Raw genomic sequence first — 15520 nt, 5'->3', positions numbered from 1 at the left:
AGTTTCTCACATGAACCATCTTATCTGCAAAAACGGGTTTGAGTGAATCAATTATTTGCTATCTTAGGAGTGAAGGGCTTTTACTCAAACAGTCTCCTTTCGTTTAAATACCTTGGCATTTTTAAATCCTACGTATTTTTCTATTTAATGTTTAGATTTTCACATATGCATTCCTGTTCACTTATACATTCACTAAAAGATGCCAATCTCATCTTCGTATAACAATGATGACATAAAGTCATTGAAAAGTTACGTGACATTTTTTAGATACTTTTCTAGTTGAAATGTTTAACGAAATCAATCCGATCAGACAAAACATTAACATTTTATATGCAAGAAAGATCTTACTCGCCCTTGAAGTCGTTTTTCATTCGTTGTGCGACCTACGTTAGCCTAAAGTTGTTGTTGCCTGCTGAAGGCAGAAAGGATCGGATCGGGTTTGTCCGCGGAACAATCAATCAATACTTTCCAAGTAGATTTTTACTTGGAAAGTATTGATTGAAGTTACTTTTACTTTCAAAATTACCTCGTATCAATGAAAACAAGTTTCTTCGCGGGATCCCTTGTTTTATTCAGGACGTAAAAAATTACATTCCAGACCCTATTCAAACTCATTTTATCACTTTTTTGAAAATTTGACTTTAGTAGAAATGTTCTAAAAAGGTTCATTACAAGCATCATTCAAAATTGACAAAGTGTGGGACATCGTTAGGATCAGCAGTGCTCTGCACAGACCTTGGAAAACCCTTTTCCAGTTTAAATGACCACAAGAAAATAAAATCTCCTGGTGGAGACGCTTTACAGCTCAAAATACTGTTCTGGTAATTACTTGACAAGATTCGATTAAAACTAAAATAGCGGCACTACAAGGTTACACGTTGAATGCCAGACCTTCATGGCCTTGTTTCCTTCTTTGAGAACAAGTTGTCTTCACTATATATCTGTTACTTTTAAATCTTAAATACGTATCCAAAGATATGAATATCTGTCGCAGATGGATGTTACATAGTTCTGTTTGAAACGTCCTCGCGCTAATTTTGGCAGGCGCTTTATGGATGTGTTTTCAAACATCCACACCGCAAGCGCCAATCTTTGTGGAGCATACGAAGACCAGACTGATTCAACCGTGGCTAAGCTGTCGTAAGCTTTTGGCTCCCGCTGCCATCAACGCCGACATCGGAATTTGAGGCTGTGGTTTTCGGCTTATCACAGCTCGCCCAACTTGTGGCCGCTGCACCAGCGGATAATTGTAAGTGTGAAAAGAACCTTGTGCATTGCGTGAAAAACCTGCCTGCTGATTTGGAATAGTGTTTCTGTAGTAAACCTGTCCGGAGAAACTTGCTGCTTTGGGTGGAGTATTAACAACACGTGGGAAAACAGGAAAGCGAGCGCGGGAAACCGCAACGCTGTGAGGATTGTATTGAAAACGAGAGTAAATAACACCTCTAGTTTGGCCAGGTACACCGGCTGGGGATGCTGGGTAGGGGTAACGATTATAAGGTTGTGCCAGAGGTACCCTCCCGGGAATAAGTGCCCTCACTTGTTGATGAAAGTGATTTCGTTGTCTTTGTGGCTGACCATATGCATTTTCCTGCAGTGGCTCGGCAGACTTGATCCCTTTCGCCCTGTAATAGTCTTGATATGAGTTCGGGAAGGTAAATGTAAAGGTGGTGTAAAATGGTCCTTGTATGTTTGATCTGTGTGGTGCTCCTGTTAAAAAAAGACGGACAAAAAATATTTATAGAGATTTGTACACGAGAAATCTTGCTAAGCACTGCACTGGTCCAGTTCTATTTGTTGTGACCAGGGATCGAGGATTTGGGGTAGTTTTGGTCTCGGAAATTTATAATTACATGATCCATAGAGAAATAACGTTATGCTTTGTTTACAAATTGCAGATTTCCGGTTTGTAACTTGAAAAATTTTATTCGTGAAATAAAATAGAACATGGTGTTTATGACTGATTTTTCTCTGTTTGTTTTGTAAGGATCAGTGACTTCACTGCTACCAACTTGGCGGAGCACGAAGAAACGGCAACAATGTCAAGTAACCAACGTGGAGTTGATAAAAAGAAGCGTTTCAAAATCTGCCGTGCCCTGTCAAAAATTGTTTCCACAAAGGAGGAACTGAAGCCTTTACCAAAAATGTTTAACACAGATCTAGGGACCAGTCATCATTAATGACCGGTCCGTCATGTTGGATAGGATGCTATTTATCAGGGATTTAAAACAGACCATGAATTAGATTCTGTGGCCTTAAAGACTGCGTTCGTAATCCTTGACTCGCGGAGACTTGACTTCGCACAGGAATAGCCGGTGGTCGCCTGCTTGACGCTGCATCACCATATAACTGTGCTCGCTGACCGGCAACCGAGTAGCCAGTTGTTTTTCTTTGATTGCCATACGTGGTTCGAGAGTAAGAAGAAACGTTTGGTGAATCTGATCCGAAGAAGAAAGAAAAGAAATCATAATTAATTTAGGACATGTATTAGCAAACTTCATGAGAATTTTGTACTCTGAGCTCGTACATTTTACATTCTGAAGCCCTGGATTAGCTAGATATCCTGTTTTTTGTTGTGGTACTGTAATTGTCTGCAATCCTTGTCGATTTGAAGCTGCAAACTGTCTCTGGAGATTTGAAATGCTAGCATAAGAATCTTTTTTACGCCCGTTTATTGAAGTCTGGCCTTCATTTACTCCATGTCCCAAGGCTTCTGTTTTCTTTTGTAGAGAGTTACCAGAGTTTGTTGTCTTCTCCTTTTTGGTTCTTGCATGACCATCGACTCCAGCAGACTGCTTTCCTTTCAAGCCAGCTGAACTAACGAGTTGATCGGTAGCCATAATGACGCGGCCATCAGCAGATCCCTCGCCACTTCCACTTCCACTTTCCTGTATTGCAGAATCTAGAAAGTTAAACAACCTCTTCACGCCATCTTTCCTCTTAGGAGGAATTTCAGATTTCTTGGTATGGAGTTCAGTGGTTGCATGTTGGTTACCATTATCTGGAAGCGCGTGGATTTGTTGATAGAGCCACTGAGGTGAGGGTCCAGCTGAGACTAAGGGAAGACGTTCAAATTAGTGGTTTCAATAAGATTAATGTAGGATCATGCATACAGCTGTTTCGAGAGAGGTAGTTGCACAAAAGTGCACGTGATCATGTTGAAAGGTAATCAGGGAATCCGGTAATCAGTGAATTTTAAGAAGTAAAATTCTTAAACAAACTCATCAAAGTCGCGATAGTTCATCTATTTTGTCAGATTTTCCTGAAAACAGGTCAAAGAACCTTGATAGCGTGACCTAAAACTATCCACAATACATTTCGGGGTAATTGCATATACATTTACGCTTTTTTTTTTTTATGAGAACCTTTCTCGAAACAGCTGTAGAAATAACCATAGCCGCCAAACTATCGAGTTCGTTCTCTACCATCTCTACCATAATCTGTTCGATACTGACCCGTAATCAACATCTATAGACTACTTTCATAAATGGCTGCCGAATTAATATTCTTTTGTTTAAATTTCAATTAGCCTTGGTGACCTCGTTCTCCAGTACAAAATTCAATAGAATACATTATCTCAAGCGAGACCGGAAGAGCTAATTTCAATTTAAACTAAAGAATATTAATCCGGCGGCCAATTATGAAAGTGGTCAATATTTATGCAATTTCAGCATAAATTACTTTGGGTTAAACACCAGGCCCTGGTTGTTCGAAGGGTGGATGACGCCATCTACTGAAGAGATCTCTATCTGGGTCCAGTTGTATAGAGGGCGGATAGCACTATCCAACGGATATTTCGCTACCCAGCGGATAAGTGATAGCAAAAAGCACTACGCTATCCACTGGATTGAGATTTATCCAGTGGATAGCGTTACCGAATCTTTGAACAACTGGGGATAGGTGGTTAACACAGTACATTTTGTTTTTCTATGAACAACAGGGCCCAGATGATCAACCTATGACTCTTCGGCGAAGACACAGAAAAACGATTTTAAGCACCACGGAGCTTCCTAGTTTTGCTCTTGTTATTTTGATTCGTTTCGTATGTTTGTTTGTATTCTTTGTTCACCTATCCTCACACGATAACCGATTACATCCCTAAGATTAGAAACTGTCAATGAATTTACCACTAATTTAATTTTGAAAAATTCGATGCTCGCTCACTCACCCAATCTACATAATGATCCAAACAAGAGGAGAAACGAGATCAGGAGATGCATCCCAATGAGTGTGGCTAAATCCAAGCTTCTTTTGAATAGATCTGTGTGAGGAAATATAACGAGGGTGCACAACAAAATAAGTGAAGAAATTTTGTTTTTTTTTTTTATAAGAATTAACTCAATAGTGAGTATGTTATGTAGAATGCAAAACTTTCTGCTTCCTTGTTAGATCTTTTGCTTAAGAGAGAACTTTGATCGGCGATCTACCCTCAACAGTCATACCTAATATCGGCTCCTATACCCAAATTGAAGACGTACTAAGAAAGAGAAATTCCTTAAAATAATGAGGCATTTTGAAGAACAAAAAACAAAGGCGGTGAAAGAAAACTCAAGTTGAGGATGTAACTTGACGATCGCACGCTTAAGAGGCAGGATTTTTCCGTAAAGCCTCGGGCCTTACATCGCTGGCATACTGATATGATTCTGCCTGGATAACTCCAAAAGTTTTGTTTTGTGTTTGTTGAACCGACTTAAAATAATTCAGTAAAGTTCCCGGCTTTATAAACATTCTGTTCACTGGTCAAAAATAAAGATCTTCCTTGAGAGTCATTTTGAATCTGTACCCACATCTTTTTTCTGTCAGTGTTGTTTCTCGGTCACGGAAATTTGTCTTCGAGGTGCAAGCTGTCAAATACTTTATACATAAAGTTCATGCAAGTGATTTTTACGACATGCAAACCTACTTTTACATTTTCTGATACAGCAGGGTGTGGCACATAATATTAAAACAACACCCGCGAAAATAATTACCCCCTAAATGAACGGCTCTCAGAAACACCTGTAAGATAATTAAAACAATTTTTAAAACAGAGATTTAGACGTGAAGAGTATTTCTTACTTTTGTAAATCCTTGGAAAAGTGACTTAAACTGATTCCCTGTAAGAGCCTCCTGCGATAACAGCGATCTAAATGTTATGTCTGGGATGAATAAGTCGATGAATATAGCCGACAGTAAATTGCGGGGGTAACCAAAGTTCCGTAAACATCAAATGACAACATTTCAGCTCTTGGGGTTATCTGGTGGCCTGCTTGTTCGACAAATAAGCAAAACCTAACCTGCCAAATTTACCTGTCATCGTTAATTGTCTCCACAGGTCACATGATCGTCGATACGTTCTTAAGTGCTTTTAAGACTTTTTAGTATGATAGAAAACAAAATTTGGCGGGTTTAAATATACGTTTTTCCAATATTGACTCATAGCATTAGAAAAACAGGCTGTTTAGGATACATTTATGGATTAAAAATCAGTGATGGACCAATCAAACTTGTATTCATGTCATCTCTTTAACGTTTTAGGTGTATGTTACTGTTTTCAGATGAAATTGTGTCGATTTCTTTGACGACCCTCCGGGCCATATTGAAGGAGACCGGAAAAGCGTTCAGTCAGGCCCCCCCCCCCGAGTGATGCATTCTGGAATAATGTTACTTTGACAATGGTCCGCTGTCAACCAATTAGATATTCGTACCTATGGTAACAGGGCGCGGATAGTATCATCAATATAAAGCAAAAGTCTCGCCAACAAGCAGATCGAAGACATGTTTACAATCCTTGACGTTTCAAAAATGAACATCTTTTAATTTTTTAATTTAGAAATGAAACTTGAATTCACCCACTTCTAACCTTCTGATAAAGCTTTACGTCAGTGGTAAATCTGAAGCAAAAAGCAGAATTTAAGGAATATTTCAATATCTTAAAATTCGAAAACTGGAAGAACAATACGAGTGAGTGTCGCATTTTGTGCAAACCTACTGACTAATCGGGTTGGTACTATGAATATCAAACACTCTTTGTAATTTTCTGGAGACGAACAAATGTCGAAGCTACTGAGGAAACCTACATCCGCTAAATGCAATGGATTCTAACAAAGTGCTAGTAAGGTATCACTTTCGCAAAGTTGTTCTCTTTTTTAAATCATAAATTTCTTTCGTAGCTCAAAACGTAGGCGCGATAATTGATATATTACAAAAATCCGAAAAGGCCGGAAATTGAGAAAAGATACTAAGAAAATTAAGTTTACATGACTCGGTTTGGTCCTTGCACAAATATTTGTGAAAATTGCCCAGTATGAGGCTTAAATTGTTCCATTCATTACAGATACGAACCAAAACCTTAAGTGGCCTTTGGCATAAGATAACGGTAAACTACGTGATAAGACTCGTCGGAGTTTTTCAGTCGTAGGCGGTATTGTAAAGTTTCAGTAGATTGTGAAGTTGCTTGGCAACCTTTTAAGCTGAGAGGCTATCCGATCTTACAAGTCGCCGTCTGATTTGTTGACCAATCGACTATGGCCACGCAGAACTCACAACTACCTCGCAACTAATTGCTCGATTCAAAAATCTATTTCTCTCCCTTTGCGTACTAATAAAATGGTTAATGCGGAACATGGAAATCCGAACATTACATTGACCATATGCCAATAATAATGGCCACGTATCAATGGCAGTTAGGCTCAGAGTGATTCTTTTGTAAATAATGACTAGTAATGTTGGTGATGAGCATTATTAAAAATTAAATATTTAGTTTGTGTTTAGATGAATGCGGATTTTTCGTGAGAAAGAAAACAATACAGTGACATATTTCTGCCTAAGCAGAGATTAGTTAAGTCAGTGACGTTTCCTCGAATAAAAAGATTTCTCTCCGTAGCAAATGTAGATGTAATGCTGCTCAGTTGTTGCTAACTGCTGAACATCACGTCTCTTCTTTACTGTTTTGACAGTCTTATTTCATTTTGTACTTGTTACAGGTACCAGTACAGCTTAATTACACCAATGTATGGGAAATTGAACATTCCGGCACGTAGAAGCGTTTTCACAATCATTTGGAATTGACTTCATATGTCTACATTTTTCAATTTAAGCTTAATGTTTTGTAGATGTAAACCATCAGAAATCACTTTTTCCACACAGATATTTTAAGTATAGATAGTAAAAGTAGCAAGTGGCCAAATGCTAAAATTCAGTCTCCCGTCCTGGCTACCACCCAATTCAAAGTAATAGACATGATAAATAATCGATTGATTGCATAAAATGTTGTTTACAAATAGCAGGTAGCTCTTTGTGGAAAACTTTAGTAGAGTTTATGGTGCCTTTGCGAGCTCAGCAAACTGATCAGTAAACATCTTCACAGGAAACGGTTAAAATCGAGGAAACAAAACATTGTTTTCAAAGGTTAGAGAGAGTGCTTTCAGTTTATAGACTCTAGAGTTCAGTTTTTGTCGTTTTCTTTTCCAAAAAAAAAAAACAACAATTTTGAGCTTCCGGTGTGAAACGTGATCAGCTTTTTACAAACATTTAAAGTTTTTTTCAATTTGAATCCTGTCCAGTCATGTCAATCAGTTTTGTTCCTTTGGATGAGTTGTTGGCAGAAATTACTCACGTAGTTGTCTCACAGAGTATATAATCAGCTCGAGTCGATCGAGTTGTAATGGTTTGAAATGTGCTTTATACAGCAACTGGCCAGGCATCTGAAGAAAGTGATGGGGAACCTTTTTTCTGCAGGAAATACAGATTGCGAACTGGTTCCAAAAAATAAAAGACCAATTATAGGTGAGGTAGAATTATTTATTCTCATCGAATTTCAATGTACAGGACATACATCTGAATCAATCAATACCCTAACATGAAAATGGGTTTATCTTCTTTGAAGCTCAGGATGTTTAAAATAAAGAGACATTGCATCGTATTTCTAACAAAAGTTACAAGGGATGTGTTTAATTTGACGTTCCACGAAGTTTCAATTTTCGTATAATGGGATGCTCTTATGAAGTAATTAGCAAAGCCTGGCGATTCAGACAAAATGATGGGTAAACTGGAATATTTCGTATATGTTTCTTTACAAAACGGTAACCTCCATAAGAAAGTTGTGAACTTATTTTCACCTGCAGCCAAATTGATCTTATTTTTTTAACTAAATATATATATCAGGCAATAATATACGTCTTACTATTTCATAAAATTATTTCTAGCTTAAAAATCATATTGGATCGGCAAATCTTGTTTTCCCAGCGATCATTTATGCTAAAATATCTCCCAGTAAGGGCCCATTTGGCGATTGTTTCAATACATTCGAATCTTTTACCGTTCTAGCTTAGCATCCAAATATTGTAATAATTTCTGTCATGAGACATAACTTGATGACGCTGAAAGACGACCTTTTTCAGTCATAGACATCGACAGGCTCCTCAGGTGTACTACTTATGAGCTTATTTTGGTTGACATGACCTCACTTTTTGCTTTCCTAGGAATTCTGTCAGTGGATTGTGATGGTCACTTTGCCGATTATGGAAAGTCATACATAGCTGCGTCATACGTCAAGTTTATCGAGAGCGGTGGTGCCCGCGTTGTTCCAATCCGGTATCTTTTTGAGAGACCAACACTGTAACAACATTAAGGACTAAATCTGTAGCAATATCAATGCAAATTTTTACTTTTGAGGTTGCGCAAACTGGCTGGTTTCCAAGAGAAAAACTCTTGTCGATTGCTTGTTATTCCTTCCAGCTGGACCGGAGTATCTAAGGTTGTGGGATCATACTGATTTTATGAGCTTGATAGTTTTGACATTCTATTTTTGTTTTAATCTCAACGGATAGTTTATAGTTAGAAGATACTTTTTGAAAAGTTCAGCTGTATATTGGTTTCCCCTGACAACCACACATGACTGGCGCAAAATTCGCACCACCTCCTCGGCCCATCATGTGAAAGTATAAAGTAACCGGCGGTTGAAAACTTGCGTTTCCCCGTTCCTCAGCCTGGCTACGCTTATTTATTTTGAAATCTGATTGTGGGTTAAATTTTATTTTGATTCAAATTCTATGGGCTACATGGTTTTTACCACACTTAACCAGTGATTGCTATCTTCTTTTATTGTCACATTCAAAGTTCACTTCCTTAATCCATTCAAAAGTAACGATTTACCAGAAGAAGAGCTGCAATCTCTCATTAATAGCATCAATGGGTAAGTTGCAGCGGGAAGGCCATTAACTTGTACCATTGCATAAATGAAGGTTCCTTAAATCAATGTCTTCAGTGTCGCGCTCATCTTCTTTCCAATAGGGTCATATTTCCAGGTGGGGGAGCCAGTCTATCTGACTCCGCTTACTTCAGGGCAGGCAAGATGATTTATGATTTGGTGATACAGGTGAGTGGGCTCTTTGCTGGCCAGGTTAATAGGTTAAAGCAACCGGTCATTATTGATCGCCTAGGAGGGGAGGTGGGAAGGGGGATTTTGGTTGTCTCACAAAAAAATTTACCGGATCCCCTTAAGGCTTTGTATTATCATAATGATGACAGTCATTATTCTACACACTCCTCCCCTATAAACTCTGTTAACGACGACTGATCCACCCCAGTGTAGCCCTTGAAAACCATGTGATCCTTTCAGAATCCTCCGGCCCCTCTCTGAGGTCTCTGAGCTCTAAGGTTGGACTCCTTACGGGGACTCCAATTTCTGACTATTGCTTTTACCAGGTTACCCTTAAAAATGAAAATGTACTTAAATTTGGAAAAACCGTTGATTGTAATAACAATAATAATAATAATAATAATAATAACAATCTTTGATTAGGAAGTAATTTGGATATATCAACAAAGTTGAAGTGGTAAATTGGCCACCGTAACGATTACAAAAGCTGACGTTTCGAGCGTTAGCCATTCGTCGGAGCGAAGAGGAATGGCTAACGACGAAGGGCTAACGCTCGAAACGTCAGCTTTTGTAATCGTTACGGTGGCCAATTTACCACTTCAACTTTGTTGATATGTCCAAACTATTTCGTTACTCTCACCGACGCAGCCCCAAACAGTTTCTTTAGAAACTATCAGCTTTTATTAGGAAGCTCCATCACAATAGTGATTTACATAGAGGTCCTAAATACTAGATGTGTATTATATAAAAATGCAATTAAAATATAGAAATTTGAACTAAATATAAATATTAAAATGATTACAACGTATACAATACAAAAATTAATTTAAAAAAATTCTTAGTTATAAAAAGCAGTAAAAAGACACTTCTTAAAAATTGGAAAACTTGCTGAGTTTCTTACAGTTCTCTGTAACTCCTTAAAGTCTTTGAAACAGTGATACCGCGAACGATGTTTTCCCCAATTGTATTTGATTTTGGGGAGCTTTATAGTATCGTTATTGCGCGTATTGTAGGAGTGCATATCACTCTTTCTTACAATGTCCAAAGAATGATTAATTTCGCCATTAATACACTTGTATGCATATATACATCGATGACAATTCCTACGTTCTTCAAGATTCAGCCATTGAGAGACAGTTATGCGACAGTTATAGATTCAGCCGTTCTCCAAGATTCAGCCATTGAGAGACAGTTATACGGCTTGCGTGCGTAAGCAACGGTTATGTGGACAAGATATTCTCACTCCTTGGATATTTGGATGTTTTCTGTAATTTTGTTTGATGTCTGTAACAGGATAATCACAGTGATCGGGAGAATGAGAAGGATCCGTTATTCGTGTGGGGAGCCTGCCTTGGTTTTGAGATGCTGCATGTCATTATCTCAGAGTTGACAAACGATGAAATGTTGGAGTCATGTGACGCTGAGAATTATTCCATTCCTCTGGAATTCACTGCAGGTAAGAAAATGTTAGCAGACGTAGAAGAGATTGTGTGATCAGCCAATTGTTGCCAAAATCTAGCACTGGAAGGCGAACTGCCTGTTAACTGAAAAAAAAAAATTAGATAAGTGCGATTAATTCTGCTCAAGAGGGAGTTAGTGTTATGGCAAATTACTGTAATAATCAGTAACTTTAGAGGGACTGACCTCTGGTTAAAAAATGTGATAATATGAGAGATTTTTTAAATAATAGGAAAAATCTTCTTATTGCTTCGCGCAATACCACAGCTGGATCTATCTACATTTAGAATATGTCTTTGTTTACGTAAATTCTCTCGCAGTCAGAGACTCATATTTTCCAAGCTTATGCAGGCTTCTATTATGTAAATGAACAAGGCTTAAAACCAATTCAACGGATGAGTTTTGTGCTTGAGTCTGAGGGGGGACAAGGTAGCTTGAAAACGACTGGCTGTTTGTTTCGGTCAATTATTATGTGAAAGTGTATTGTGATCGTTCGGGTGAGTGTAGTCCTGAGAAGGACTGTTGTCGGTGGTTGTGACTGACGTTTCGACAACCTGTGCGGAAGTCATCATTAGAGTCAAGTGAATAGTTGTTGTCAGTGGAATGTTCTTATTTCAGTTCGTGTAAAATGATTGGTCAGTTTTGCTGTGATGTTATTGGCTGTAAGACTCAAGTGGCGTAAGTCGGTCGTGACTGGTCTCTTTCGATCCGTCAGTAAAGTTAGGTCATTCTGTTCGGTTCGTTTGTAATGTTTATTTCGTGTATGAGGCGTTTGTATGGAGCCGGTAGTAGTTGACACCTGATTAGGGGAGTCTGTTCTAAGTTAGTAAACCAGCTTTCCAGAGTCAGTCGTCGAAAGTAGTCAGTGCTGTAGGTTAGGCATTGCGCAGTCCCAGTCAATATTGTGGTTCGTAAGTCGATGATGTTCAGCAATGTGATTGTTGACGTCACCTTTCCTCGTCGCCCGTCTGTGTTCATTCACTGAGTCTTGTTGCGAGGTTTCTGCCGGTCTCTCCGATGTAGGATGCTTGCCAGTCGGCTTGACAGTTAGTTTAAAATAAAGACGTGTTCCACGTCTGGTATATAGAATTGTCTGGCCTGCTTCTGTTCTTACTTCCTTTAAATCTCTGCAGTTTACCACAAGTGGTTTAAATTTCTGTGCAATGACAATTTTAGTTACTAATTATAGTAATAATTTAATAATATTTTATTTACTTATGTAGCGCCCTTTAACATTATAGGATGATCAAAGGCGCGATAATAATAATTAAATTAGTTATTACGAATCTATTTGATAGATGTCAATCAGAGGCAACAAAAGACAACAAAAACTTCGTTTCCTCTTTCTTTTACATACAGAGGCATATAAAAGTCGAATGTTTGGTTCTTCTCGAGATAGGGACAGAGTAATGAAAATTCTTAAAGAACAAGCTGTAACAATTAACATGCATCAGAAATGCGTGACACCTCAGGTAGGTTCTAAGTAAAATTATTGATAAATTGTTCCATCGAATCTTGTTCGGTATTTTCCGTGTTTTTTTTTTCTGCCCACTTTGTCTGCCACCCCACACACGAGTTGCCAGTTTCATGCTGTTAACTGGAAAAAGCTGAATATCTTTTTTATGCTCACAATCAAGAGAGCCTCCTATTTCCCCTTATTATCAATTTCCTTAGTTAAAACTTGCTCCTGATTCATAGAAATTCTATGCAAACAAGAACACTGTCGGATTCTTCGATATCCTGTCAACCAACGAGGACCGGAAGGGAGTGGAATTTATCTCCACCGTTGAAGGTACCGTATTTTCATATCAGAACCTTGAGTAAATGTTTTTTTTTTCTAAATGCTATAAATCGCATACTTTGGTACACATTGGCTTTACCCTGACACAACCAAAAGGAGAGGCAAGAATAGGCTATACCCGTGTCAAATGATATACCTTAACACACTCGAGCCTACCCTTATAATCTGATTCAAAGCTAAACAAGAGATGGAATAAAAGTTTAACTTGACTTAGATTCTTACATTTAGAGAGGCAGACATAAAATGGTGCATTAGGGATGAAGTACAGGTTATACATGCTCTATCTTCTTTGGGGTTGGGAGTAGCAGTTGGATATGGTAAGGCTGGAGAATCGTCAGCTCTCAGAATAGGAATTTATTACAAGTAAATTTTACAGGACAGCCACCCTTACCTTCGGCGTTTTTTATTGCTGCAGGGAAGGAAATACGAAAAGAAAAAAAAACAGGGCTCAGGGTAATATCTTAACAGAGAAATAACAGGAATTATTATAGAGATACTGATGAAATACCAGGATTTTTCTTTTTACTAAAAAATCATATCTTCATCGCGCGCTGTGAAGATACTATTTTTATCTTTCACGTGTGAGGATATTGGTGTCGCCATGGTTACTAACATGATAAGCCAATTACAAGAGAGCTTCCAGCTCAGGCGGGAATAAAAAAAGTTGTGTTTTATGTGGAAATTTGATCAGTGTCTATGAAATAAACAGAGACTTACATGGCCCCTTGGGTATACGAGTTTTATCTTCTCGTGCTGAAAGTATTTCTCACTCGTTCGAAGATAAAATTCGTATTCCCGCGCGGTGGATAAAACAGTGGATAGCGTTGAAGGCGCGCTCTGATTGGCTAGTCAAACTCCAAATATCCTTTGCTATTTACCTCCGAGCAACACGGGAAAAAATGGCGTCCCGGTTTGCATCCGTGACAAGCGAAGAAATCACTCAAGTTAATTTTTGGTGGTGTATATTATCTCACTGTTTTAGTATATGCTAAAACAACTATTCACCTCAGTGTTGGTGGTTGGCGGTTGATATTTACCTCGCCGCTTCGCGGCTCGGTAACTATCCATCACTAACCACCTCCACTTCGGTGAATAGTTGTTAATTATAATAGGGGCAGTTTTGAATTGTCATGGACAGCTGATATTTTATAAAAACCACAGGCAAGAAGTACCCTGTATACGGAACACAGTGGCATCCGGAAAAATGTCAGTTTGAGTGGACACCAAAAGAAGAGATTGACCATTCACCAGACGCTGTTTTTGTTGCACAGTATATGGCAAATTTTTTTGTTAATCAAGGTATGGTACTTGGTAAAACTTTCTGTTTGTCAAATGCAGTTTAAAACATTGATTAAGCAACGTATAGTTAATCATTTGCGTTAACAGATAAAAGAAAGAAAAAGGCCTCTTCCGAAATTTCCTGTTCCTCAAAAGAGCGTTCCCTTCCAAAACGACCTTTTGATAATACAATCTCCTCCTAAATTGGGTTTTGAAGTTTCTCGAAAATTAAGATATTTCAGCCTCAGCACATTTCTGCATCAGGGTTGCACGGCTTGCATTCGGTCCTAGTGGTGAATAAATTAATTTGTTTGAATCAAGTTTTGTAATGACTTTTAGTCAATAACGTTACGTTTCTCAAACACCAGCTAGCCGGCAAATGAGCCAATCAATTAAATCTTTAAACTCAAAAAAACTACTCAATTTTGTTTCTTGTGATTATTTTTGATTGGGTATTATGTGTCAATTCGTCAATGGTTATTCAACAGAGAGCAGTACTAGATAGGAAAATCTGCGCACAAGTGAAAATGAGTTGTTGGGGAGGAGAGGGTAACGATTTCTGCCTCAAACGACTTCAGGCGAGGCTAGATAAGGCCACACTTAGTCTCTGTATGTAGTCTTCGTCTCTTAAAATTTTCCCTGTATTATTATGTTTGCAGCTCGACGGAACACCAATCACTTTCCAAGCGAGGAAGCAGAAGAAAAGGCCTTGATTTACAATTATAAACCGGTTGATACTTCAAAGATATCTTCATTTGAACAGTGTTATTTCTTTTAAGTAGCTTCATTTTACACCGGCTGCGATTTCCTTTGCTCATTTCTGCACGTTAAATAAAGTTTTAGGTCTTTTCCCTGAAAGTTTTAAAGAAATTGTAGTTAGTAACCCAAGTAAGCTCAGTCAATGACTACATCGATAAGGTTAGTTGTGATACGACTCAGACACAAATGAACGGTGTTAACAGTTTGTCTCCTAACAGTAATTAGCATCTAATTTCTCCTTACAATATCAGCCTTAAATTACACATCAAGGTCACGAGAATAAAGAAAATGATCATTAACTTGATTGTTAAACACATTCTCTATGTCAGCACCTAAAGAAAATTTACGGAGGACAGCATAGAGAATGTGCATACAGATGTTAGGATGTGAGGGGTTAAAGGAAGTGTTAGTTTATTCCCTAGTTGAAAGTACTTGCATTGTATGATGATACATGTGTAGGGAGAATTAAATTGAGGCAATCTTCCGAATGAATTCGAAACAATACTGTACTTTCTCCCTTTAGGCGCACACTATGGCGGGTTAAATGGGTTTTTCAACAGATCATGTCGTTGCCTTCGGTCATTAATTTTTAATTCGCTGGTGAAACGAGAACTGAGCAAAATAAAGCAAAGTTCTTTCTTTCTCCTTTCTGTAAATGTAACTAAAGCAAAAAAAAAAATAATGATAATAATAATAATAAATAAGCGATGCTTCATGGTGAAACAAAGTTATCTCCTCAGTTGTTTAATGAATGCCTGAGTATTACAACAGTTCTGCAAAAGGCCGTACCTGGTTGAAAAATGTCTATGGTTAATTTACCAATATGTTAACGATACTTGAATTTTATCATGGGATGTGCAAAT

The 15520-nt window shown here is 38.1% G+C and overlaps 1 protein-coding gene and 1 non-coding gene across 3 annotated transcripts; one reads left to right on the top strand and one right to left on the bottom strand.

The window, feature by feature from the left end:
• Positions 1 to 498: 498 nt before the first annotated feature.
• On the bottom strand, positions 499 to 4811 carry LOC111329704 (uncharacterized). Its single transcript, XR_015992709.1, has 5 exons — positions 4788 to 4811; positions 4169 to 4261; positions 2528 to 3055; positions 2235 to 2438; positions 499 to 1710 (listed from the first exon to the last, which is right to left on the bottom strand). It is a non-coding gene; the product is annotated as an uncharacterized LOC111329704 (transcript).
• Positions 4812 to 7323: 2512 nt separating this feature from the next.
• Positions 7324 to 15384, top strand: LOC111329701 (gamma-glutamyl hydrolase). Of its 2 annotated transcripts, XM_088735652.1 has the most exons (10): positions 7324 to 7389; positions 7671 to 7767; positions 8463 to 8574; positions 9125 to 9175; positions 9274 to 9358; positions 10655 to 10817; positions 12179 to 12291; positions 12518 to 12611; positions 13782 to 13919; positions 14558 to 15384. In XM_088735652.1, exons 2-10 carry the CDS (start codon positions 7698 to 7700, stop codon positions 14674 to 14676), a joined length of 945 nt encoding a protein of 314 aa, XP_088591778.1. In that variant the 5' UTR covers positions 7324 to 7389; positions 7671 to 7697; the 3' UTR covers positions 14677 to 15384. The 2 variants fall into 2 exon arrangements, with proteins under 2 accessions (XP_088591778.1, XP_022790202.2); XM_022934467.2 differs by lacking the exon at positions 7324 to 7389 and having other exon boundaries at positions 7606 to 7767.
• The last annotated feature ends 136 nt before the right edge of the window (positions 15385 to 15520 follow it).

This window comes from Stylophora pistillata, chromosome 10, assembly GCF_964205215.1.
Source record: "Stylophora pistillata chromosome 10, jaStyPist1.2, whole genome shotgun sequence".
In the NCBI taxonomy this organism is placed as follows: Eukaryota; Metazoa; Cnidaria; class Anthozoa; order Scleractinia; family Pocilloporidae; genus Stylophora; species Stylophora pistillata.
This window is presented reverse-complemented; position numbering and strand designations above follow the sequence as displayed.

Bases quoted from the DNA above. Each gene is read 5' to 3' on its own strand.
- LOC111329701 (XM_022934467.2), top strand. From the start codon at position 7,656: ATGTGCTTTATACAGCAACTGGCCAGGCATCTGAAGAAAGTGATGGGG. The intron at 8,575-9,124 runs GTATCTTTTTGA...TCCATTCAAAAG, and splicing joins GCCCGCGTTGTTCCAATCCG to TAACGATTTACCAGAAGAAG. The intron at 9,359-10,654 runs GTGAGTGGGCTC...TGTCTGTAACAG, and splicing joins TTTATGATTTGGTGATACAG to GATAATCACAGTGATCGGGA.